This window comes from Clinocottus analis, unplaced genomic scaffold (assembly GCF_023055335.1).
Source record: "Clinocottus analis isolate CAN_PGR_092001 unplaced genomic scaffold, fCliAna1.0.p SCAF_10, whole genome shotgun sequence".
NCBI classification, from domain to species: Eukaryota; Metazoa; Chordata; class Actinopteri; order Perciformes; family Cottidae; genus Clinocottus; species Clinocottus analis.
Genome location: NW_027175821.1, coordinates 20,948,820 through 20,976,002, shown reverse-complemented (window position 1 = coordinate 20,976,002; position 27,183 = coordinate 20,948,820). Strand labels below are relative to the sequence as shown.

At 39.9% G+C, this 27,183-nt stretch overlaps 2 protein-coding genes across 6 annotated transcripts in view; one reads left to right on the top strand and one right to left on the bottom strand.

The window, feature by feature from the left end:
• uvssa (UV-stimulated scaffold protein A) overlaps positions 1 to 4,946 on the top strand; it is a 49,643-nt gene extending 44,697 nt beyond the window's left edge. For 4 of the 5 annotated variants that reach the window (XM_068594988.1, XM_068594969.1, XM_068594978.1 and 1 more), the window contains exons 14-15: positions 2,567 to 2,744; positions 3,207 to 4,946. In XM_068594988.1, coding sequence (XP_068451089.1) covers positions 2,567 to 2,744; positions 3,207 to 3,300 — 272 coding nt within the window. In that variant the 3' untranslated portion in view covers positions 3,301 to 4,946. Of the gene's footprint in view, positions 1 to 2,566; positions 2,745 to 3,206 lie in introns of those variants that run through there. The other variant, XR_011078614.1, reaches the window with a different exon arrangement.
• Positions 4,947 to 14,012: 9,066 nt separating this feature from the next.
• Positions 14,013 to 21,024, bottom strand: nkx1.2lb (NK1 transcription factor related 2-like,b). The gene is made up of 3 exons (XM_068591519.1): positions 20,208 to 21,024; positions 18,495 to 18,702; positions 14,013 to 15,253 (listed from the first exon to the last, which is right to left on the bottom strand). The coding sequence occupies exons 1-3, from the start codon at positions 20,520 to 20,522 to the stop codon at positions 14,517 to 14,519; spliced, it is 1,260 nt and encodes a 419-aa protein (XP_068447620.1). The 5' UTR covers positions 20,523 to 21,024; the 3' UTR covers positions 14,013 to 14,516.
• Positions 21,025 to 27,183: the final 6,159 nt, after the last annotated feature.

The following is a 27,183-nucleotide window of genomic DNA, read 5'->3' as shown; positions in this document are numbered from 1 at the left end:
CTCCTCACTGACAGATGAAGAGAAGCAGGTGACGATGTCATCAAAGGAAGCACATGGCTGCCGTGCAGTGGAAAGTGAACCAGGTTATCTCACTGTCATTAAGCTGGAAATTAGAGTAAACGTCATGAACACAGCTGCATTTCTCATTTAAATGTAGAAAGTCTTAGTGTGTTTTTCCATGGTGCTTTAATTCTTAGAACGTAGCACAAAGTCAGCAGAGTAACGCGTGTTGAGTGTATTTGGAGTCTAAATGATAGTGTGATCTTGAAAATAAAAATGTAATTCCACAATGGCATTATAATGTGTTATTTGAGTTTTAAAAAAAAAAATCATTTTCACATCCTCGTATGGGCGTTCTATATCACATGATGTTTTCCTAAATCTTTCCTTTTATTGTTGGTCATTCACCTTTGAATCCAACTGTCACATACACACAGTACACATCTCTCTCTTTCCATCTCTCTCTCCATCTCTCTCGCTCCATCTCTCTCTCTCACACACTTACACACGTCCTTGTGCTTAGTGATGCGTAGCTGAGAGACGTCTGAACAAACCAAAGACCCAGATGTGTGTGTGTGTCTGTGTGTGTGCGTGTGTGCACAGGCGGGCTCCTGCCACACACACAGACCCCAGCTGGGAGGGCTAAGAGGTGTTGACAGAGAAAAGAGCCCTGCTGCAACGCTGATTACATTCTCTCTCTCTCCTTAAATCTCCCTTTCTTTACACTTTCCTATTTTATTTATTTATTTTCCATCTGTAATTTTTATTATTTATTTTCCTTCTTTCCAAACTTCTTTTAGATGGCACCAACACATTGCTAGAGGACGCACACACACACACACACACACACACACACACACACACACACACACAATGTAAATGCAGCTGCTCCTCTTTTAGCAGGAATGATTCTCCTAAATACACCAGCTGCTTTTCAATTACTGATCGTGTGTGTATGTGTGTATGTGTGTGTGTGTGTGTGTGTGTGTGTGTGTGTGTGTGTGTGTGTGTGTGTGTGTGTGTGTGTGTGTGCATGTGTGTGTGTGTAAGGAGGGATAGTTGAAGGTCCAGTCAAACCCCGGGTCAGACCGGCTGATTAATACCCCCCCCCCTACACACACACACACACACGCATAGAGCTAGGGTCAGTGTGTTGACAGAGTGGAGAGCCGGGCTTCAATCCCATCACAATCACAGTGTAATTACTTTGCATTATTGCAGGTTTATCTCTAATTCCACTGCAGTACATCATTAACTCGAAGTGTCTCTTCGTTTAGACAGTCATTACTCTGTATCACACACGCTTTCACTTTATCACCCAGAATTATGACATTACACTTTTTATTAGCATCAGAGTTGGGTCCAAATGAACCTTCAGGACACAATGTCTACTACTCGTGCTCTGTAAAACTGTGCAGGATGGACTCATTTATATTATTCGCTGTAATTTCGCCAGAGCAGTGAGAGAGGAGCTGTTTGAGCTGAATAGACTTCACTGCATTCATACCGTGTAAACTGACACCGCTGCTCTGTGATTCATTGTGTAAAGCATGAAGTGATGTTGGCACTTTTGGTAAATTCAGTCCGAATACTCGCCTGCAAATATTTCCTATTAAAACTATTTATGCTGTCTGCAATGGGTAAAAATAGGTAAACTGTAGTTTGAGTTTTCTCTGGTAAACACCTGCAGTGTACATGTCTAAAGCGAGGGTTACCGCGGTGGAGAGCAAGGCCCAGACACAGTTGTATCTGGAAGTAATAGATAATTGAGCATTATTACATTTTGATGGAGCACTTCTACTTTAACCAGCGCAGCTTTTCCAGCCTTCACGCTCGCGTTCAGCAGTCTAGGATGCATTGTAAAGCACTCCACGTGACGCTACTCAGCCACTGAAATATGTGTCGTCCGATAGATTTCCTGACTAGAGTGAGATGTTGGCCCAGTCCCAGGGGACACTGGGACTGGGCCAACATCTAAACCCTGAACCCTCAGGGACTGACTGACGTCACCTGGTAACTGGTTGAAACGAAAAGAAGAACATGTATTTCATATTAGACTATGTATTGTGATATATAATTCATCCAGTTACATTCAAAAACGGACATTGTTTAATATTTCACATTCTATTTTTTAATGAAAGTCAGTTATTTACTAGTTTCAGAGGTTAATACAACTGTTCAATTACTTCAATACATTGAACTAAATCAAAGCCCAAGAAATTCTCTCTAGCCTTGCTGAATTTAACTGAACACTTCACTATGTTTTTACATGATTGGTTAAAGCCTTCTTATTTGATGCAAAAGCTCAGAAAATCAACTTTGTTTAGAAAACAAACATTAGGTCGCTTTTTCACCGCATGTTATTAGCGTGCTGTTGAAAAGTTCTCATGACAAAGATAAACTGTTTGAATATTTTGTCCAGTATCTTCATATATAGATATCATAGATAGAAGTGTGATTAAGCTTCCCAACCTGAGAGCCATGGAGCTTCTACATAATATATTATGTTCTTGTGAAATTGTAAAATGTGATATAAGAATGTTTTGTTTCTTTCTCTCTGTTGAAGACTGGCGTGATGCAGACCTGATGCGAGACATCGAGGCGGCAACGGGGGAAAACTTGGGTTCCGACAGCGTGGGTAAAAAAGGGAAAGGGAAGAAGAAGAAGAAGTATCCCAACCTCAGCGACCTGAAGCAGAGTGCCAACACGGCCCGCTCAAGGCTGGAGAAAAAAGTCCTCAACAAGTATGTCACTTCCCATCGCGGCATTCTCTGAAAGCTCTCGCTTACTGCTCAAGTTTTTACTTATTTACAAGGTTTCATCGTCCACTACTTGAGGTGACCAAAACTTACCAAAACACATTTGCGTTGTTTGAGGGCTTTCCCACGCTCCTCCTTTCACTCCCTCCTATACTTAATATAGGAAGACACACAAGACACACAATCCGCTCCTGGTGAGGCCAATTCGGCCTCATCCCGGCACGGCTTCCTGAGCTGCTCCTCCACTCCCCCTCTGCAGCTGAGCCTCACCACACCGCCGCTACCACAACAGTCTATGGCTTAGTCCATAAACACATACATATCTCAGAGCTCTCCATGCAATGTTTCCTCCCTCAGCAAAATATTTAGTTTGATCAGATTTTGATTTCTTGATTCTCTCTCAAATTCATTCACTGTCTCTGCTCCTCTCCATTCTGTCTTTTCCAGGAGCAGCATGCGCAGAGTGGCTGAAGTTATGGCTAAAGCTGACAAAAGAAAACATGAAAAGTTCTCCAACCAATTTAACTACGCCCTCAAGTGATCTCCATCCAGCTTGATGCCTTCAGACTTTAAAAGAAGGAAAAAATTCAATGTATTGATAATTTTTTTTTTTTAAACTTTTCATTACACATTTTTCAGTTTGCAACAACAACAAAAAGTAAAAAACGTGACAAAACATTGTGAATGGCAAAAAGGGACAAAAAATAAACAAACAAATAAAGTAAATTAATAGGGCTCGTCAATTGCTCTTTGCTACTTTTGGACCTCTCTTCTCAGGTCAGCTGAGAACATCCTTTTCCTTGAAATGAGTCCACTTTATCCAGTGTAGTTTGTGGGTTTCTGCTTTGATCCTTAAAGAATATGTCAGTTTTTCCATATTGTATATCTCCTCTACAATGTCCAGCCACTGTCCTGGGCTTGGAGGGTCACTTTTCATCCAACTCCTAGTGATGGCCTTTTCACATGACAGTATCAGGATTTTAGAGCGGTAAATGTCTTTCTTCTGAATTATATCGCCAGGTATGAGACCCAGATAAAGAATCCGTGGGTCCCTGGGGATCTTGTAGCATAAGATCTCCTCCAGAGTCTGAATAACTCTGTACCAGAATGTTTTAATTTTTAAACAGGTCCAAAAAATGTGTGAGTGGTTGGCGTTCATCTGACCACACTCTCTCCAGCATGGCTGCTCTTGACCCAGTTGTTTGTATTTTATGTGGTGTAATAAAAAAGCGGATTAAGTTCTTCCAACCAAATTCCCTCCATCTTCTAGAGCTAGTGGAGGTTTTACACATGGTTTGCCAATCACTTTTTGACAGTTTAATGTTCATTTCTGTTTGATATATAATGTGTTTCTTCCGTCTTGTTTTTGTAAGCTACTGTACAGTTTGGAGACCAATGTTGAGGGAGTTTGTTTGTAAACACCCGTCAACACTTCGATCACTTCATTACCTTCTGCTGATATTCCTTTTTTAATTTCTGTATCATAGAGGTGTCTTAGCTGTAGGTATCTGAACAGGTCCCTATTTTCTAAATTAAATTCTCTTTTGAGTTTTTCAAAAGATTTAAAACATGTTCCTTCTATAAATGTACATATAGCTGTTATTCCTCTTTCTCTCCAGTGTACACACATTATCTATCTGTCCAGGGCCCTATTTCACGTACGTGGTTTACTGATATATATAAGTATAATATATAATAATAATAATAATAATAATAAAGAAAAAAATAATAATAGTATATATATATAAGATTTTCGGTTCCACGAAGCCAGTTTAGATCAGTCACCATAGCAACACATCGAAATCGCCTAACCTGGTCGGGAGCAGGTTTAGTGAAAGTTCACTGGATAAGTTGTTCACTCCCACTGTCCGTCTCACATACTGTACACAACACATACTGTACACAACACATACTGTACACAATACATACTGTACACAACACATACTGTACACAACACTTACTGTACACAATACATACTGTACACAATACATACTGTACACAACACTTACTGTACACAATACATACTGTACACAACACATACTGTACACAGTACATACTGTACACAATACATACTGTACACAACACTTACTGTACACAATACATACTGTACACAACACTTACTGTACACAATACATACTGTACACAACACATACTGTACACAATACATACTGTACACAACACATACTGTACACAATACATACTGTACACAGTACATACTGTACACAGTACATACTGTACACAACACATACTGTACACAACACTTACTGTACACAATACATACTGTACACAATACATACTGTACACAACACATACTGTACACAATACATACTGTACACAACACATACTGTACACAATACATACTGTACACAGTACATACTGTACACAACACATACTGTACACAGTACATACTGTACACAACACATACTGTACACAGTACATACTGTACACAACACATACTGTACACAGTACATACTGTACACAACACTTACTGTACACAATACATACTGTACACAACACATACTGTACACAGTACATACTGTACACAATACATACTGTACACAACACTTACTGTACACAATACATACTGTACACAACACTTACTGTACACAATACATACTGTACACAATACATACTGTACACAGTACATACTGTACACAATACATACTGTACACAACACATACTGTACACAATACATACTGTACACAACACATACTGTACACAATACATACTGTACACAACACATACTGTACACAATACATACTGTACACAGTACATACTGTACACAGTACATACTGTACACAACACATACTGTACACAATACATACTGTACACAACACATACTGTACACAATACATACTGTACACAACACATACTGTACACAATACATACTGTACACAACACATACTGTACACAGTACATAGTGTACACAGTACATACTGTACACAACACATACTGTACACAGTACATACTGTACACAACACATACTGTACACAGTACATAGTGTACACAGTACATAGTGTACACAGTACATAGTGTACATGCAGACTGGATCACAGAAGGATTGTGTAAAAAAAGAGCACAAGGCACAGCTCTCTTTTTAGCGAGTGGAACACGTTTGTGTCCGTGATGAGAGAACATGGTGAACGCTGCTGCGTGCTGCTCATAACCTTTATTTAGCGCTTTAGAAACTTCTGGATGTGTTGAGACACTCAGACTTCTATGACAGTCATTAGTACAGGATGCATATCATTACTGTAGATCACCATGAAGGTGGACTCAAGATAACAATACTTATCCTGCTTCAACTTATTGAATTTCTGATTATGAATAATACATACATACTGATCCGCCCATACAAATATTCAAACTCCGAGTTATATTGTAATCTAAACACACATAGGTTACATGAATATACACATAGTTCATGATACATATGTGCATACGTGCGATCTGAAAGAACTCTCCCTATAAACTAATATAAAACTAATATTGCTCCTTCATCAATGAGGAAGAGAGCTGCGTTTTGTCCGGTGGGAGTGAACAACTTATCCAGTGAACTTTCACTAAACCTGCTCCCGACCAGGTTAGGGGATTTCAATGTGTTGCTATGGTGACTGATCTAAACTGGCTTCGTGGAACCGAAAATCCAGATTTACGTCATCTTATCCTGGAAGTTATAGGATATAACTTATATATATCAATAAACCACGTACGTGGAATAGGGCCCAGGACTAAACCTGGTGGACTGAGAGGGCCAAATCAGAAGTTTACTGTCTATTTCCAAGTTGTATTTAATTTCATTGCTATTTGTTTCAATGTATTATTTCATCGGTGTTTAATAAGCTAAACATGAAGGACAAATGAACATACAGTACATATTCCCAACTGAGTGTGTTCTCGTCACGTCACTTCCCCCCTGCCCTATTTTATACAACAATAATAAAAGACAATATTCATAACCTATGTTAACATTGCAGGCCACTGATAACACAAGTACAGCACTTTAAATATTCAAAGGAACATAAACACAAACATATTCCCAATTCACAACTGCCGGACACAACGACAGACTTTGTCGATCATTACATCCATGTGCAGCTTCCGACACACTTGATGAACTGAGTCAGGTTCCAGGTAATTATAAAATTGGCCAAATTGTGCGGCTTGCCTTCACATTAGTCAAATCAATTCGCAATACGTATAACTGATAACTGACCACATGTATATTCTTGTTTTTCCCAGTATTTTGTAGTTGAATTTGTTGTAAATGTGTTTTTTGATGATGAAAAGCCACAAATTCATAAATTAACATAATTCAAGTTAAAAGGATTTGTATCAAAAATAATCTGAAAATCTTTTTCCTACAGTTTCATGAATTTAATCCAGGGTTTATTCCGCAAAATACATGAATAATGAAATTATTCAAATAGTGAGTCCATAAGTGCATGATAAAGTAGCCAACACGATGCCCGCAGGCACCTGGTCGCCCGCAGGAACCACGTGAGTCGCCCGCGAGACGTGTTCTAAAAAAATAAAAATAAGTTAAAAAGTTATCAACCGACCATGGTCGCGTTAAATCTCTGCTCTGTATGCAAGCAGCGAAGTTCCGCCCCCAACACAGGCACACACAGATCACACACACGGACACGGCGCGCACACAGGTGAGCACACACACACACGGGCGCGCACACAGTGGACAGAGAGGCAAAAAATATGTTGCGTGCTTTTCAATGGGATTTGCTGCTTTAAGCTAACACTATTTTAAGCTAACACTATTTAAGCCAACAGCTATCAGTTTTAAAGCCTAACAGTTCATGTACATGCAGTCAAGACCAACAGGCTGCAGCCTGGAGCTCCATGAACAACGTTTCTGACTATATCGAGAGTCTCTGGGCGCAAGAGGAAATGATGATTTTAAATGTTTACCGTACGTTGTTAACAGGCTGCTGCGCATGCGCCACTCGCCAATTCTTGGCATTTTGCCAAAAGCCAATCTTCATGAGATCTCCGTGAGGTTTTTCTGCTATTGCGTCTTTCATCAGAAAACAGAGCTCAGGTCATTAAGCATGAATTGAGAGTCTATAACCCTTTTTTAAAAGGATGTGTAGAGGAAAGCAGCTCAGTAAGCCACTGATGCAACCTGATGCTCACACATCTGTACTTATTCTGTTTTGTTTTGCAAAAAAATAGCTTATTGTTTTCCACAATAAGCTATTTAGGAGTAACTAAATATTAGTTATTTTTTGCACGGATATAACTTTATTTTCATTTTTCTAACAAAGTGATAAAACCATCCCTACCATCATTGTTGTGGAAATTGTTAATAATTATTCTGAGGAATAATTAACATTGATATGTGATCAGACAGTTCACATATAGTATAATTAAAAGGTAGTCTGTGCAACTTTGTTGTTCAGGAAGTTTGTATCAAACTAGAAAGAGCATTTCCTGCAGAAAATGCGTTGAAATGCAAAAAGCTGAAGCTTATAGCTGAAATATTTGAAAGAAATAGCTGAATATAGCTGAACATAGTGGAATATAGCTTAAATTAACTAAATATAGATAAATATATTTGAAAATGAAAGAATAGCTGAATATATGTAAAAATAGCTGAATATATTCATATAGCTGAAAATAGCGGAATAGATGAATATATAAATAAATAGCAAATCATTACTGAAAATATAAAAAAGGCAAAATACCTGCTGAAAAATGTTACAGTTCAAAGTCATTTAATTGAACTGTTGAAAATCCTTGTCGTTTAAATGTATAATTGGAAAAGTTGAAAGGAAAACTGCATTATCTAAATCAGGGGTGTCAAACATATGGTTCGGCCCGTCAGGGTGTCCAGTCCAACAGAAGAAAAAAAAATATTTTTTTTTAAAATTAAAGTCTGCCATAGGTGGGGTTTGAACCACTGATCCTTTGCTTCTAAGATGGAGTTGCAAACCATTGATCCACAGGCACAGTTGCTGGGACACCTGATATTATTGGCTAGCAGAGTGTCTACAAAACCATCTGTTAAACCTCAGAATGTGAAGGTCAGTGACGCTGTTAATCCTGATGTCTATAACCAAAGTGACCCGCACACACACGCGCAGACACACACACACACGAACGTGCACGCGACCATAATAACACGTTAACGCGGCCGTTAGCGCGCGCGCGCACGGCCGTTCACGTGCGCGGCCGTTCACGTGCGCGGGCGCACCTGTTCGCGAGCGTTTACACGCGATGCCATTTCATGTTAGTGGGCGTTCACGTGTGCTGCCGTTCACGCGCGTGCACGGCCGTTCACGTGCTCGATCGTTCACGCGCGTGCACGTGCGCACCCGTTCGGTGTGCGGCCGTTTACGTGCCTGCAGCCTGCAGATGCACAGACCAAAGGGCTGCTGCTGGGGACAGACTTGCTCTCACATTCAGTCGGACTTCAACACGTCTGAATGTGTTGGATTCCTATCGACTGCAGTTTACGGCAGAAGACAAGATTTCCCACGTTTTGAGCTATAAATTATGCCCAAAGAGTATACGGTTTGGAGTAGAGAGCAAGTTTAAAATATCTGTATCGCGAGGTGCCCTCTCTCTGAGTATTACGTGACCCGCTGTGAGCTGCCCAACACACACTAATGATATAGGCAGAAAAGGTGCGGAAAAAAACATTAAACGAAAACGCAGACAGTTAAAACACTATAAGAGATATCAAAAAAGCTGAGTAATACAGTAATAGCTGAACGTTTTGTCAACATTTTAAAGGTGAAATGGTGTCTCTAGCCAAGGGCATGACAGAGCCTTTACCTTTTGAAGTTGAAGAGTTGAAAGCGGATTTGAAGATGTTCTTCATTGGAAACCATTCATTTTTATTTTGATAAAAAGCTGAACAATTTAAAAATTTGAGAAAATATGAAAAATGTAAAAGCGTAGATTAATAGCTGAAGGTTTTGTCAACATTTTAAATTTTAAATATTGTCTCAAGCTCAACCTATGAAGAAACTGTAAACGTTTGAAGTTGAAGATTTCCCCATTGGGTCCCATTATAAAAAAAATCATTAAAAAAAGCTTAATAGTTAGTTAATGCTTGCAGCATTCCAACTAATAAGTAGCTCTTCGGATTATTTTGTAACTCAAAGTAGCTCTCGGTTCCAAAAAGGTTGGTGACCCCTGACATAGACCTTAATGCTGGGCAACTCCTCTCAAACTATTTTAAAAAATTACTTTAAAACCCCCTATTGCTTCGATATCACATATAGAGCTTAGGATGACTTGATTAACGGATACTGTGACTGGTGAGTCTGTACAATAAAACATGTGTCTGTACGGGCGATTTAAAAATCAGCTACAAGCTTTTTTCCACAAGATCCTGACGTCTCTCTACACTCTAAGTATGACGTCACACACTCTGAGTTGCCCAATACACACCAATGTTAAACGAAGAAAAAGCGGGGGGAAAACATAAAACTAAAACGCAGACAGTTAAAAGACTATAAAAGATATCGATAAACTGAGTCATGCAGTAATAGCTGAGCGTTGTGTCAACATTTTAAATTTGAAATAGTGTCTCTAGCTGAAAGCATAGCAAAATCTTTACCTTTTGAAGTTGAAGAAGTTGAAAGCCGATTTGAAGATGTTCTTTATTGGAAACCATTCATTTTTATTTTCATAAAAAGCTTAATTTTAATATTTGAAAAAAATATTTGAAAAATGTAAAAGCGTAGAATAATAGCTGAAGTTTATGACAATATTTGAAACTTGCAATATTGTCTCTAGCTGAATGTACGAAGAACCTGTAAATGTTTGAAGTTTGAAGATGATTTAAAGATATCCCCATTGGGTCCCATTATAAAAGAAATTATAAAAAGCTTAAAAATTAAAAAATGTTAAAAGTCAGAAATATGAAAAGGAAGTTGCCATTGTGTCCTTAACTAGCTGATTATTTGATTAATTGAATAGTTGGAATGCTGAAGCATGCTGAAGCATCCTGAAGCCAGTTGGAATGCTGAAGCATTCCAACTTATAAGTCCGCAGGAGAACATGAAGTGCCGGCTGAAGCCACACTTAAACGGATTAAAAATAATTTATCCAGAAGGAGAGAAAGAACAGGAGAAGAGGAGAGAGGCGCTCAGTGTATCCTAAGATGCCTCCCAGCAGTCTAGGTCTATAGCAGCATATCTAGGGGCTGGAGCAGGGCTAACCTGAGCCGGCCCTAACTATAAGCGTTGTCAAAGAGGAAAAAAAATTGACTGCTTCTTATAAATTTACCTCGATCCTCTGCATCTATAGGTTATGTAGAACAAGCGCACCAGAGGGTCTAAATGTTTTAAGCTATGTTCAATTTTTTTCATGTCTTCCTACTCGTGCTACTAATCAACAGCAGTTTACAGCTGTTAGCTCTTCTGGAGATCGGAAAAGCTCATCTTGAGCTCACTTATAGCTCACTTAGACTTAGATTTTTGGATACGTGGAGACCCTGACAAAAACAGCTGGGAAGTACCAACAGCACCGTCCGTGGGTGCCCTCACAGCCAACGAAGAGAGCGGAAAGGACAGCGTCGTGGCAAGAAAGGGGGGCAACATGCAGCATTCCCAATTCTACCATCCAGCTTGCAACACACTCTGTCTACCATGGGGCCTCGGAAAAGACGAGAGGCAGTGTCTGTGTCTACGTGAAGAACAGGTGGTGCTTGGACGTACAGGTAGTTGAACAAATTGCAATGTTGTAGCAATGCATAGTGTATAAGGATACAATGACCAATATTATTATATTTCATCATATTTATCATAGCAATACTATTATAATATGTTTGTGCAATACTGTTATATCTTTTATATTTTGTGTCTTTTTTTTTTACCTTAAGTTTATTGGAATTCTGTGTTAGGAGGACCGAGCAAAATATGCTTTTCATTGTATAGAATAACTGTATATATGTGCATATGACAGTAAAAACATCTTGAATATTGTTTGGGAACAGAGACATTAATACATACACTGTACAGGCTTTTACAGGGGCTACCTTGTGATTGGCAGGTTGCTACCATGGCGTTGCCTGTGTTTTTACAATCCATGAAAGTTAATTGGAACATATTGAACAAAACTGTTCACAAACCAATGAGTGACATAGCAGTGATATGCATTTCTCATATACTGTCTATGTTTGAGCATGCAGTGCAGTCCCCAATGTATACATTATGTATCCCTCAGATAATAACTCTGGATTTGGCTTGTAGTGAATTTTACAACTTTTAGGACATAATGATTTAAATGAGGGCTATTTTGATTGTACCTTTTGTGACGAGTACATTTCAGTTTATATGTAAAATTGTCGGAGCACTTTATTATTTGGATTACCATAACGATCATGGTCTTTTTGAGCGAAATCATTGATCGAATGTTGTTCAATGACTGAACCGGAACGAAAGAACCGCCTTCAAATGCTTGTTTCGAGTGAGGCTAAGAGTTGAATCTAAGAGATGACAGCTGGCTGAGGCCATATCAATTCATTATCAGTCTGTATAGCCACGGATTACAATGCATGTTTGTGTTGGAATCCTTGAAAGTATGTATCTCATACCTCTCAGGGCCATGGCCCAAAGACCTCCAACTCCAGCTGCTGCACTGCTGAAGAAGACACATAAATCCCTGTTTCAGTCAGAGTCCTGCCTTATAATTACATGATGGATTACTTGATTTAGAAACTGGTGATTTTAGGTAAAACATTTGAAATGTATTATTGTTTTGTTTATCACTGGTTTGATATAAAGTGAACAGTTTTTCAATTGTTTATTGAATGTTTGCATTTATAGCGTCCATTGTGGAATGATGATTTTAATGATAGTTGCCAGAGGATGCCGACTGATTGCTTTGGATGGAGCATATAGTAGTAGGCTATTTAGTTTAAGAACTGTTGGTATTGTTTTTATAATACTAACATATTGTGTTGGTAAATGGCAGGAATTGTATTCATGCTACAAGACAGTGTTACCACTTGTAAAGGGGAACTCAATATACATTGTTCACCATGAACTCTGTTTACAGATGTTGAGGAGTTCTCCTGCATATGTGAACGAAGTTAAAGCATGTTCTGTATTCAGAGAGCAGTCTGTAAAGTCTGGAGTTAGCGAGACATGAACTCACCAGACCTCTGCAGCCCACTGCTCATCTCTGCTGCGGCTACATTAGCTGCTACAAGACTAAACTCTCTGCAGTCAACTTGCATTGTGGGTAACATAGGCGGCCTGTAGAAAGAATAATGGTGGTGTTAATAAGAGAATATCTCTGGTAAAGCTTCATCTATTTCTATCCTTTTTTTATACTGCTCATCATGAGTCTAAATATATTTGGGAATGTAATCCTGAACAGTGGATGGCTTTATGAGACAGCTAACTTATCGCTGTTTGGGTTGATCTTAACACTGCTGCAAGCTGCTATTTCGACTATATGTCATCACTTTGCTTTTACTTTTTTGCTATTGAAAAAAATATTTGAGTATGTGAACATGCTGAACTGAATGATGATAAAGCCAAAAGCCATTTACCACCTTAAAGCACTGTCATTGTAAGCACGTCAGTATGTTGACGTTAGCATTTAGCTCAAAACGCTACTGTGATTAAGCAGCCTCACAAAGCCACTAGCATAGCTGTAGACTCTTAAGCTCTTTAATGGCCTACAAAAAAAATAATTAGTGGCTTTTGTGGAAAAAGTTGGCATTCATTCCCAGAACAAATGACTCTGCACACAGTAATTACAGGTATTTATCGGCTTCAACTCCGATTGGCAGTGATGTAAATATGAAAAGCGGGTGAACAAGCTAATTTACGGATCTTTTCCTGCGCTTTATTTGTTATCTCTGCCACAGATTTTGTCTCAGTCCGAGCAATGCTCGAACATCGTCCCAGATTAGTCGGCAGCATGTCTTTGGAGAGACTGAATATGTTTTGAAGATATATACAAAAAAGAAATGTCACTGGCCTCCATGCTGCTTTTTACCGTTTACTTCCCTATTTTCCAGAATGTGTGTCACGTTGAACATGACACACATTCTGCGCAAAAAAGGCAAACTCATCTACATGCAATGGGAAAGTCTTCTGCTTGACGTTAAGAGTGTTTCTCTTAAAAAAAACTACATATACACTCGCTGATTTTGGTGGTCAGACTGTAGGAACAAACCAACAGACAGAAGAGTTACCAGGACTTTACCTGCTGCGAGGAGACAGGAACACCGTGCTGTCCTGTTCAGTTAGAATGAGTTCACTGGGCTAATTTTACAGTTTAATTGTCATTATTTTAATATCAAAGGACGCGATCCTGTTGCACTGAGGATTCAGTACATCCAAGGATTTTATGGAAACTGTGAATAAATTCAATAAATAACAGAAATGAAAACAATCACAGCTGTAGTTACACGGTACTGACAATAGATCAAGCCATTCCTTAAGTCATAAATAAACATTCAATATTCATACAGACTAATTTTTTGAACAAAGAAATCAACTATTTGTCTATTACTTAGTTTAAAACAGCATTCGGAATAGGTAGCTAGAACATAGATTTATGTACAGTTTCTGGCAGATTCTATCAAAATAATCCATTGAAATTAAAGCCTTTAAATGTTGGTAGTAAAAAGGGAAGCAGAGCTGAACACTGACAGTCTGTCTGCAACGTTTCAATCTCCCAGTGTGTGTTTCTGAGGATGAGTGTGTGTGTGTGTGTGTGTGTGTGTGTGTGTGTGTGTGTGTGTGTGTGTGTGTGTTTGTGTGTGAGTGTCTACAGGTGTGTGCTGTAGAAGGCGGGTGCAGCGTAGCTCTGTGTGCCCAGCATGAAGGGGGACAGGACATGGCTGGCCGTGAGGAAAGGCAGCTGGACGAGGCTGCCAGTGGCGGGGTGATGGTGGCCGTAGCCAGCGTGCATGGCAAGATGCCCGCTGATTGGAGGGGACGGGCAGAGAGGGCTAAGGCTTCCCAGGCCTCCTCCTCCTCCTCCCATACCTCCTGCTCCTCCTGTGCCGGTGGGGGCGGAGGTGTCTGCTCCGGGGTTCTGTTTCTTCCACTTGGTCCGACGGTTCTGGAACCATATCTTGACCTGGGTCTCGGTGAGGGAGAGCGACAGGGCCAGGTTGAGCCGCTCACAAACTGACAGGTAGCGCGTGGACTTGAACTTGTTCTCTAGCGCCACTAGCTGCTCATATGTAAAGGCAGTCCGGGCTCTCCGGGGCTTTCCCGACTTGGAGTCCGAGCCGGAGCGCTTCCTCTTTGGTTTACCCTGCGTGCCTTGGACCCCGTTGGCTTGGACGTCGGTGATCTGGCCTGTGGAGCCTCCTCCGGGGCTCTTGGTGTCTCTGCCAGGGTCCTGGTGGCTGTGCTGGCCCAGATCTCTGTCTCCCTTAGTGGGCAGGGCTGAGCTGCTCTCCTCACTGCTGTAAGGCCCGTCTGGAGCCTCTGAATCTGGGGTCCCAGATCTGTGATAGTCATCCTCATCTTGGCTTCTGTACACAAAGCCTTCCTCTGGAAATAAACATAGAACAAAGACAAAATCATATTAACATCCGCAACATGATCATAATTTCTCAGTTCGCAAGAATGATCATATTTGCATGTGCAATGTTTGTCGCTCCATTGGCTATTCTCCGACAGCCTCAAGAAAACTACTGGACTAACATGAAATGGCACCTGTGACGTGTGTGTGTGTGTGTGTGTGTGTGTGTGTGTGTGTGTGTGTGTGTGTGCGTGTGCGTGTCCTTTGCTGTTGCTTGGGCCTCAGAAACTGAACAACTCCCCTTGCCCAGGTCTATATTGTGTCACTTAGTTTGGTTTATGGTCTCTTAATTAAATACAAATATGAAAATATGCACCATGTCATCATAATATTAACTGAAATAATGATGGTGTTTAATCCAAACTTTGAAACAAAACCCCTCGACAAGACAGGGCCTTTACCATTTCAGTTCATATTGTGTTTTAGTGTTGTTTATGACCAAATACATGTGCTCACGCAGTGCAGGGACCTTCAGGATGCCTAAAGCTCCCTAAGTTGTGAGTGTGTTGTTTCATCACCTTTGTCCACGTGTAATATATGACAACGACACTAGATAAGACTTGTTATTCAAGGAATATGTTGATTGAAAAAAACAAGAAAACACACAATTACAAAACAGTCATACAAATGTGAACAACAATCAGCCACATTAAAATGCATTGAGGCCTGTAACCCTGCATGACTAATTATATCATTTAAACTCTGATCATTCAAAGTTTCAAAAGAGTTCCAGATGACCTGATCACATAACTTGTCAAAGTGAAAATGTCATTTTCTATGTATTGTTATCAGCAAAACATGTGTCAAGAAGGAATCTAAATTAATGTGGCTACACACACTTTCAGATGGAATACTGTTTGATATATTCATCAAAGAAAATACACCATGAGTCAAAATGCAGCAGACACATTTATGCCCCAATAATTTCAATTTATTTTATGTTTTGATATATTACCAAACAAATTCCAATCACTGTAAATGTGAAATTAAATTATAGCAAACAGATTGCCATAAAGCAACTTCAGGGCCCATGAGGCTTTGGGGCCGCTGGGCCGCCGTCTAACAGACGAGTAGCCCGCGGGTCTGAGAGCATGTGAAGTGTCACAGAAATGTAGTGCAATTAAAGAAAATCCTAAAAATATGACATATTGGAGATATTGCATTTGTGGTACAAGTGCAACATTGCAACATGTTTGATAAACACATTCCTCATTAAATCAGACTTTATTAATTCTATCTCTATCATCAACAAATGTATTTGTTCTCCTCAGAAAATCCTTTGTCTTTTTAATTAAAAAAAGGTAAATGAAAAAGGAATGTAAACAAAGAAAACATAATTGCACACCACATTTATTTTTTTAGATGAGAAGAAAAGTCAAGTTTGTGAACCATGTTAGTTTTATAGCAGTTATTCCTTTTTGGGCTGTTCACAAATTTGAATTATTTACCCCAAGGAAAAAGTAACATGTCATAATCTCATTATTAAATGGAACTATTATTCAAATTCAAAATGAATTTGTATTATTTGAATCTTACTTGATTTCTTAATTATTTAGCCTCTGACTATCTAGTGTCATTTATTTAATTATCTCTACAAGAGAAGAACAAATCTGAGTTAATTGATGTTATTAATTAACAGTTATTGGTAATTATGAATAGAGAATATATAGAGAATGATCTAAATCAATTTGAGGTTATCTATATTTACAATAAGGATCTTTATATTTCGTTTTAAATTGTCAAAAATATGTATTCATTATTATCTTACTTAAAATAAAAATGAACTTTTGATATTTGATATAGATTGGAGTTATTGGTCACAGAATCTCGGTCACGTGATCTAATCAAACCTCATGACGACATTTATGTCTGGAACAGAAAACATGAACACATTTCAAAGAAAAACATAATCTGTGTATTTTCCGCAGTATTTTCTGCTCTCAAGTTAAATACGAGCATTTCTAAAATTGGTTACGTTGGAGAGTTAAACCTTTAGAATTCTCAGTATTTGATCAAATCCAGGAAACGGAGTTTATTGGAACTAATGGGTTAGAATTGAAGCGCGCACACACACACGCGCGCACACACACACACACACACACACACACACACACACACACACACACACACACGCACACACACACACACACACGCACACACACAAACTCACTGACTGCTTTTTGAAACAGATATTCACCAGTCAATAATACTGATCACAGGCTCAAGCGTCCACACGAACACGTGGCCAATTACCTCACGCCTTCATTCTTTTTAACTGTGCTTCAATGACGTCATTTTATTTAGTCACAGAGTGCTCAGGACCGAGCACGGTGACGTAGACCCATACGGGCCGTGAGGAGTCACAATGTTGACGCAACATTTGCTAAAAAGAAAGCAGACTTGAGTTTCATGACAACCTGAATTATAACTGAGCAGTGAGATGTGCGCGAGGTCAAAGGTTAGATGCTGATAACCCCGTGACGTCACTGCCGCGGCACTTCTAGTCCTCATGAAGTCCGTCTAACGTTTGATCTTTTAGAACCTCCCGAAACGAGCCACGAGGTAAGCGTGCGCGCGCGTTTTAGGAGCTGAAACAAAGCGCGCGGCCCGGCAGTCAGATGTTTCATACAACAAACCAACTAATCAGATTAGTTCAATAATTTGTTGGGACATTTTTTAATTGGTTGAATTAACGAGAAAATAAATAAATATATATTTTACAAAACAGTCTGAAACATGGTTTCTGTCCGACCCGTTCACTCCGGATTTAGACGGTTCTGAAAACCTTAGTAAAAAAAAAACAAAGACACACTGAAAAGTATTATTCCGTTCCATTGTTCATGCAGAACAATGGATAAATGCAACTTAAAAAGGGGAAATGGGTGAAAAAAGTCTACACACACAAAAATGGAAGTGAAAAGACAAAAGGGCAAGAAGACATGTATTATTGTGTGAAAACCACAAGAAATTATTTGGTCTTTATAAAAAAAAGACCAAATCATTTGTTCTGTTTTACACACAATTAAAAGGAGATAAAATACTGACTTGGGTATGTTCAAATAAACCATAGAACAAGATTTAGAAAAACGAAAATGTTTTTTTTAAGGGAAAAAGGGCTGAATGAAGGCCGAGCAGTTCGGTCAGCAAAGAGATAGAAGGAGCACTATTTAAGCCGAACAGCGGTCCAGGTCCGTGTGCACGCAGACTTACTGCTCTGGTATCCCTCCGCAGCGTAGCAGCCTTTGGGCTCCAGGCCGGGCTCGCTCTCCCCGGGCCCCGCTCTGCGGTTCTCCGCTCCGTACGCGCTCAGTTCGCGCTCTGCTCGCTGGTTGTGCTGCGGTCGTCGACTGCTTGTGAACTTGTTGGGGTCCAGAATGTCCAGTACGGAGAAAGAGGTGGTCCGGTGCCCGGTCGGGCCCTGGGAATAACACATCGGAATTATTCCTTCAGTATAAATGTCAGTTAAGCGGCCCAGACGTGACTTATGTATATGTTCATCTTTTACAGCACTCGCCATAATTATTTAAAAGAAAACTGAATAAAATATCAATAATAACACACATAATAATAACAATAATTCTAAATTGTAATACACATTGTAATAAATATCCATTAAATACGGTCATTGTATTCGTCTCGTTTACGGATTTAAAAAACATTACATTATTAAAGAAAACTCGACCTGGAGGTAGACCAGCAGTGTTTGATCACAGCCGGGAAAGGGACGCGAACCCTCCGCATTTACACACCGTGAGCACATTCACTGTTTCCTATCATATATATATATATATATATATATATATATATATATATATATATATATATATATATATATATATATATATATATATATATATATATATATATATACACTATAGTCAATGTATTACATGAACAATCACTTCCACCTTTATGCACTGTGTATGGACAAGATGAAAGTCAACTTTTAGTGTAATTATTTCTGAATAAAAATAACTGTAACGAGTTTAGTGTAAGCATTCATTTATGGTTTCCATAAAATCCCCAATACTCATATAATTTACTTAAATTCACCCTGTATGTGCACACCGTGTTTATGTAATAAAGATATGTACAAGGAATTTATATCCGTAAGACTTATGTCGAGCCCAAAAGGTTGCCAACCGTAGCAGATAAAGACCTCCTGGTTAGGACAACTCACTTATTAATGAGGCCAGGCTGGAGCATGTCCACATGAATAATCCAACCTTAATAACATCATACTTTGCTCTTTTGAATAATCCGAGGGACCCAGGGGTCTATTCCATCTAAGAATAATAAGAATAATCTCACAATACCACGATCAGAGCTATAAGAGCACACATCTTCTCTATTTAAGAGTTGATAATAAAATACTGGGGCCTCTGAGGCAGCGCTCGGAACTAACCATTATATCAATAACACGTTTAGAATAGTTTATGGAGTTTTCGATCATCTAACAAATTTCCAGTTTAAGGCAAATATAAATGTTATGTTGTTTTTACGATGGAATTCAGATTAAATTACATCATTCTGAAATTATAGTTTCCATGTTTCCATTCAATCTTTTTAGATTTGAGCCCAAAAAATACTGAATATAGTTTACAGAAACAAGTCCATTCCATGTGAGCGTCATGATGCCGCATTATGATGTGTGTACTTTATTTGTATTGTTTCACGTCACATTACTGTTAATTGCTTAATTAAGGCCTAATCTCCCTACGGCCAGCGGCCAGCCACAACATGTCAACATTCATATCATCATCATCCTCCTCATGAAAACAATACACATCGTACACATCAGTCCACTCTTTTAAAAATGATTTTCTCGATCACGGGTAATTTTTCTGCGGTTGATTTAAAGGGATTTCTTTTTCTGGAACTATTTTCTGCACACGTCGGAGAAGTTTGGTCCCATGCATCTACCTGCTGCGGCGGGGCTAACACCGGGTTGGTCGGAGCGGGTTCCAGGTGGTTGTCCCCGGCCTGAGCGTCTCTGCTTCCCGCCACCGCGCTGGAAAAGAGCCGCTTCTCTGTGGCAGCTCCTGCGGGCAGCACGTCTCCGCACTCCGGGCCCACCACGGTCTGGACCCCGTCTCCGCCGGGTGCCGGTAGCGCTCTGTCCCGACTCATCACGGGCTGGACCGTGTCCGCCACGAGCCCTGCAGCGGCTCTTTCCCGGCTTATCACGGGCTGGACCCCGTCCACTCCGGGCCCCGTTACCGCTCTGTCCCGGTTCATCACTTTACTCTCCTTGTCCCATATATTAAGAATCCGATTAAAATGCAGGAGAGGTTGAAAATGGGAAAAAGATTCGGACCAACCCGTTTAAGGGACTAGACTATGGTATTGATGTAGAAACAGTAACTTCCCCCCACACCGCGGCTCAAGAGTCCCATCAGCATCCGGTGAGAGGACGTGCTCAGCCCGCTACACTTCCAGGTGAGTCCAAACTTTAAACTTCTTACTCCAGCTGCTTCCCCTTCATCACCGTGGCAACAGCGTCTCCAGTGATCTAACGTCTGCCTGCGTCGTACGGCGCCGTTATCCCGTGTTGGGACCCACAGATACAGACACACACACACACTCACACACACACACTCACACACAAACACTCACACACAAGCAGCGATTTGGCGGCGTCCCGACCTCCAGCCTCGCGCGCTCTGTCTGGTCACCGGTGGGTGCGCGCGCTGGAAGCTTGACAGGAGTTGAAGGCGGGAAGGACGCGGACCCTCTCTAATAGTTCATATAGCGCTCTCTCTCTCTCTCTCTCTCTCTCTCTCTCTCTCTCTCTCTCTCTCTCTCTCTCTCTCTCTCTCTCTCTCTCTCTCTCTCTCTCTCTCTCTCCATTAGTTCTTTTGGGGTTTTGGCTGCCCCCCTCTCGAGGACCCACACACTCTTATGTGTGTGCGCACGCGCTCGCGCGTCCTTCTCTTTATGTATGCATTCCTCTTCAACTCCTGGAGTTGTAATTGGCTACAAATGAATCCCACTTCCACTAATAGTCTGTTATCTCGTCCGAGCACGAGGACAAGAGAGGAGCTGCTCCTCCTTTCAGTCCTGAAACCACGGGTTCACGTGTTCATGTGTTAACTTCATGTGTTCACTTGTTCATGTGCTCATGCAGTGTTCATGTGTTCACACTGTGTTCATGTGTTCACATGTTCATGTGTTCACTCAGTGTGTACATGTTCATGTGTTCACATGCTCATGTGTTCATGCAGTGTGTACATGTTCATGTGTTCACATGTTCCATGTGTTCACTTGTTCATGTGTTCACATGTGCATGTGTTCACACAGTGTGTACATGTTCATGTGTTCACATGTTCATGTGTTCACGTAGTGTGTACATGTTCATGTGTTCATGTTCGCAGCTGGTGACATCCGGCCACAGTGCTGCAGGTCCCGCGTCTCGCAGTAATTGATGTGTAGCGGCTGCGTGGCCTCCTCAGCTCACTGCACCATGAGGAGCTTATCTCTGATGCAGATTCCAGGGTAGGGCCTCTCCTCAGAACTCAATTACGGCCTGAATAAAGCCGGTAATGTCCCCGCTGCAGTGAAATATTGATTCCTAATCCTTGGCAGTCATTACTATGCCAGAAAATAATAGACCACAGAATTGGATTTTGATTTAACACACGACGTGTTTATTCTAATGCTAGGAACTTAATATTCCGTCGCCTCTCATGTTCAGCCACAGAGGAGAGGCTCTGACGACACACTCTTTATATTGTTGTGGAAGAAATGAGAAAAAGAGAGGGCTGATGGGACATCTTTGCTGTCCTCCCTGGCCTAATACACAAGGTCAGCTCCATGTAATTGCCTTGCTCAATGATCCTTAGGAAGAAGAAATTAAAAGTTGAGCAGAATAATGACTGAAACAATGAGACATGATTAGCCAATCAGAGAGCTAAACCATTACAGCAGCCCTTTGATCTACTTCCTGCTTCCGCCTGGAGACTTTATGAGTTTATTTTAAAACAGTCAATATATTAACCAGATTTTAAAATATCACAGCAGCTTATTCACCTTGGGAAATATTAGCATTTTAACTCTGGTGGAAGAAAACTACAAAGCACTACCACACACTGCAACAGGAACATTAAACAAAATGTTTCATGTTCACTATTTTACAGAAGCTACAGCAAGAATAATAGTAATACTAAAAACAATGATAATATTCCTAATTAATTATAATAATAAGAATATCTTAAATAAGCTACAAATTATGATACATAAATTATTTTAAATAATATTATATTATAAATACCACAAATATAAAAAGTAACTGTAAAGGTAAAGTATTGTCTATCGAAATCTGTACTAAAATGGCAAAATATAATTGTGTGTGTATGTGTCACATGTGAATGTGCATACACATACACACACATGTGAATGTGTCTAAGGGTTATTGACTCATAATTAATAACTCAATTAAAGTGAGGATCTGCTAAATGTTCTCCCTTAGCGGTTGTTTCCGGCTCATTTTATTATTGTTCTGAGAACATTTCCTCCTTACACACAAGCTCAATCACACACACACACACGTACACACACGCTAGCGCTCGCGCTCGCACACACACACACACACACACACACACACACACACACACACACACACACACACACACACACACACACACACACACACACTTACACACGCAGTGTCCCTCAGTGTGTGCTAGAAGACACTGAGGGAACACTCCTCCACCTCTTCGTCTCTCTAGTCATCTTGTGTGTGTGTGTGTGTGTGTGTGTGTGTGTGTGTGTGTGTGTGTGTGTGTGTATGTGTGTGTATGTGTGTGTGTGATTGAGCCTGTGTGTGTCTTGTGTCTATAATTATTCTAATGAAGGTTAACGAGCTCTGCTCAGCCTCCTCTTTATTAAATTAATCTCAGACAGTAATGAATCATAATTACTATAATTAGCAGCTTGAGCTGTCTGATCTCACACTGTGGTCAGAGTGAGGTGATGATATTCAACCTTCATCTCTTCATCGTCTCTGCTTGGTTTCAACAAAGTCCACAGAACATTTATTTTGTCTTATTGTTGAGTGTCCACTACTGATAGGATTGTTTGTACTGCATCATGATTAAGGTTTCATTGAATGGATTATGAGACACAATTATCCCTATTATTGATAGTCCATATGGGAATCTAAAACTAAAAACACCTATTTGATACATTTACTGGTCACATTTTACTACATGCAGTATACACTTTCTTGTGTATTTGTGAGAGACTGCATATCTAATCGTAATGTTCATATTGTGTGTGTTATATAATATTATATATATATATATATATATATATATATATATATATATATATATATATATATATATGTTTTGTACAGTGATAATATCAAAACTATTTGCACATTACTGTAGCAGGAGAAGAATCAATCAAGAGTAATTCATTTTCCTAGCATTTAATATAACAGTTATTACAGCAGAATGTAAATGTTGTTTGTGAGTCCTGTCAAAGCAAGGTAGGCTTGACGAGAAATAGTGGAGGAAACACTGAACACTTTTTTATAGAGTTCTGTTGAATTAAAAAAATATTGAATGCTGACATAAAATGGCAGCTATCAACAAAACTCCAAAACTAACATCTGTCAAAACCGTGGCTTTTATTTCATGTGTATTTATTATTTCATGTACAATTCAAATTATTTTCCCATCTCTGGCTCGATCCCCCTGTTTTTATCATCTTCCTGCTTCCTTCAACTTTTCTGGTTTTCTATTTTGTGTCTTTTTAAGGTTCTATATTTTAGATGAGCCCTCCTCCTTTTCCCCATTACAGGAGTAATAGCCCCCCATCCTCCACTAACACACTTACACACACAGACACAGACACACAGACACACACACACACACACACACACTGACACACACACACACACACACACACACACACACACACACACACACACACACACACACACACACACACATACCCACAGTTAGACACTCAGATAACATCTGACCTAAAGAATTAATTAAATATGATAGCTGATTAAAAATAGCATAACTAATAGTGTAATATCTCAAGCTGTCGTCTTTAATAGTCAACATTGTGTGTGTGTGTGTCTTATCTGCTGCAGACAGACGCTCTCACTATTGATTCCTGTTCATTTCAGTTGTCAGGCAGACCACTCAGCTCATCTGGAATCATTAAACTCTACTGTCTCTGTCTCCTGCTAAGTCTCTCTATCTGTCTCTTTCTTTCTGTGTCTCTGTCTTTTCCTTATTTTTATCCATTTTTTACTCATTTCAATTCCAGCTCTTTAAAAAAAATTACTCTTGAAACATTGTAGCAGCATGCAACCAGACAATATTACACTGACCAGGATGAAGACATCTCCCTTTTCCTCCACAACACATACATGAGCCATACTGGTTTATAGTAAACAACTCTTTTAGGAATTTATTGAGCCTTTTAAAAACGCAGTTACCCAGTGATCATTGTGTTTCATAGTTTGTGGACAACCATAGAGCTTTTTAACATGGAGACAGAAGATATATCAGGTTTTGAATAGTATTTACTGTAGGAGACCCCGGGGAAGACCCAGAACAGGAGGGATTACATCCCCCCCGCTGTCTGGGATTACCTAGGGATCATTACACACTGGATGTGATGTTGGCCCACAGCTAAATATGACATGTTTCCTAATACAGAACATGCTGATGGCCAAGTGCAGGTATGAGGTCCAAATCTTTTATTTTATTTCATGATTTACCAACCCAAAGAACTATCCGCTATAACTAGACTGTTCTCACTTTGTATCTATTTTATTTTGAAACGTTTTGCTCAGTTGACTTAAATTATTATATTATAATATTAAATTATAATTAAATTATGTTAAATGGAATAAAAAGAGGAGAGGGTAAATGGATAGATGGGTTTATGGCTGGGTGAATGGATAGATAAATGGATGGATAGATTGATAGATGGAAATGGATGGATGAATTAATGAATGGATGGATGGATGAATGGATGCATGGATGGATGGATTGGGTGAATGAATGGCTGAATGGATGAGTGCATGGATGAATAGATGGATGGATGGATGGATGGCTGAATGAATGGCTGAATGGATGGGTGGATGGATGAATGGATAAATGGATTGGTGGGTGGGTGAATGGATGGCTGAATGGATTGATCAAAGCCTGACTGATTTGCATACTAAGATCAACATTTCGCTCATGGTCAAATCCCCTTACTTGGTTGCCAACGTTACAAAACCAGCAGAATTCAGTGCGCTGAAAGTACCCGCATGACGCACTGCAAGCGGTCAAAAAATGTAGTGTAAAGCGATGGACACTACGTGCACTGAACGGGCGCCATCTTGGCTACGTAGCGGAAGAGGAGGAGCCATTTCGCCAGCTTTTTATTAATTTATTTATATCTTCCTGCCGCGATTGTGGAGGTGTCACAGTTTCCACATAGGGTGGAGAAAGGTGTACACAAGGGACAACAATAGGGCAAGAAGTGCGTTCATTTTGTCAGTTTTAGTATCGCGAGCAGATTTGCGGACGTCACTTGCGCCAATTGGTTAACGTAAGTGTTCCATTTCATACAGCGCTTATCAGCGACACAGTGCACTACAGATGTTAGTGCTCTGTGTTATAGTGCACTGTATCGCAGTGTACTTCGTAAAGTGTTCGGTAGTAGACACGGCCTCAGTGAGGTCCTGGTTGATCAAACAATGACATTCAAACTGCCAACCAAGCACTGTGCTTACACACACACACACACTCACACACACACACACACACACACACACACACACACACACACACACACACACACACACACACACACACACACACACAAACACACAAATGACCAGCAGATCAATATTTATGAGCTATCATGCTCTCGACAAAGCAGGAAATTATGGCAGCCAATCGGCTCAGTCTAAAGCTAAAAAATGCCTTCATATTGTCTGCTAATTGCTTAATCATTCATATCTTTATACCACTGGCATAATTCCATCTGCATCAAGTAAAACTTTGGTGGCAGGGAACTGAAGTTGCTGTTTGACTTGATCTTAAAGTACAATGTTGGTAAGTGGTTTACATTTCTCAGGTATTCAAGCATGGATGTCCGATAAATGGATTCTAAGAGGAATAAAGCTGCATCCACTTTTGAAATAATCATAGTTGTAGAATGAAAGTCACAGCCTGAGGAGCTGCAGCTTATTAATACCATGCATATACTATACTGTACAGTGCACTGTCGAGGAAAAGACATGTAGACTCTTAAAAGCAGTTCCAATGTAGACTGAAAACTAGATTACCAACCAGGCAACTGTCCCTAGGCCCTGACAATTAAAGTGACAGTAACGTTGTGTAGATATGTCCCACTGAGGTATGAGCTGTAACCATGAAGAAATGAGCACAGATCCTTGATAATGTCCTGTAACAAATCCAAACCAGGGGTCGGAGGCATATTAGCCGAGATTGGAGCAGTAGCAGTAGTCGTAGTCGTAATAGTAGTAGTAGTAGTAGTAGTAGCTCTGTGTAGTCCCATAGACCTCAGTAGCAGTAGTAGTAGTAGTATTCGTAGTAGTAGTAGTAGCTCTGTGTAGTCCCATAGACCTCAGTAGCAGTAGTAGTAGTAGTAGTAGTAGTAGTAGTCGTAGTAGTAGTAGTCGTAGTCGTAGTAGTAGTAGTAGCTCTGTGTAGTCCCATAGACCTCAGTAGCAGTAGTAGTAGTAGTAGTAGTAGTAGTAGTAGTAGTAGTAGTAGTAGTAGTAGTAGTAGTGGTGGTAGTAGTAGTAGCGCTGTGTACAGACCTCAGTAGTAATGACTTCATGAACTTCTTCAATAATTAGATTCTTACTATGAGAGACAAGTTTAATGAAGTCCAGCCCTCCACCAGTACACTGTAT

Bases quoted from the DNA above. Each gene is read 5' to 3' on its own strand.
- nkx1.2lb (XM_068591519.1), bottom strand. From the start codon at position 20,522: ATGAACCGGGACAGAGCGGTAACGGGGCCCGGAGTGGACGGGGTCCAG. The intron at 18,703-20,207 runs GTAGATGCATGG...TGTTATTCCCAG, and splicing joins TGTTAGCCCCGCCGCAGCAG to GGCCCGACCGGGCACCGGAC. The intron at 15,254-18,494 runs GTAAGTCTGCGT...GTTTATTTCCAG, and splicing joins TGCGGAGGGATACCAGAGCA to AGGAAGGCTTTGTGTACAGA.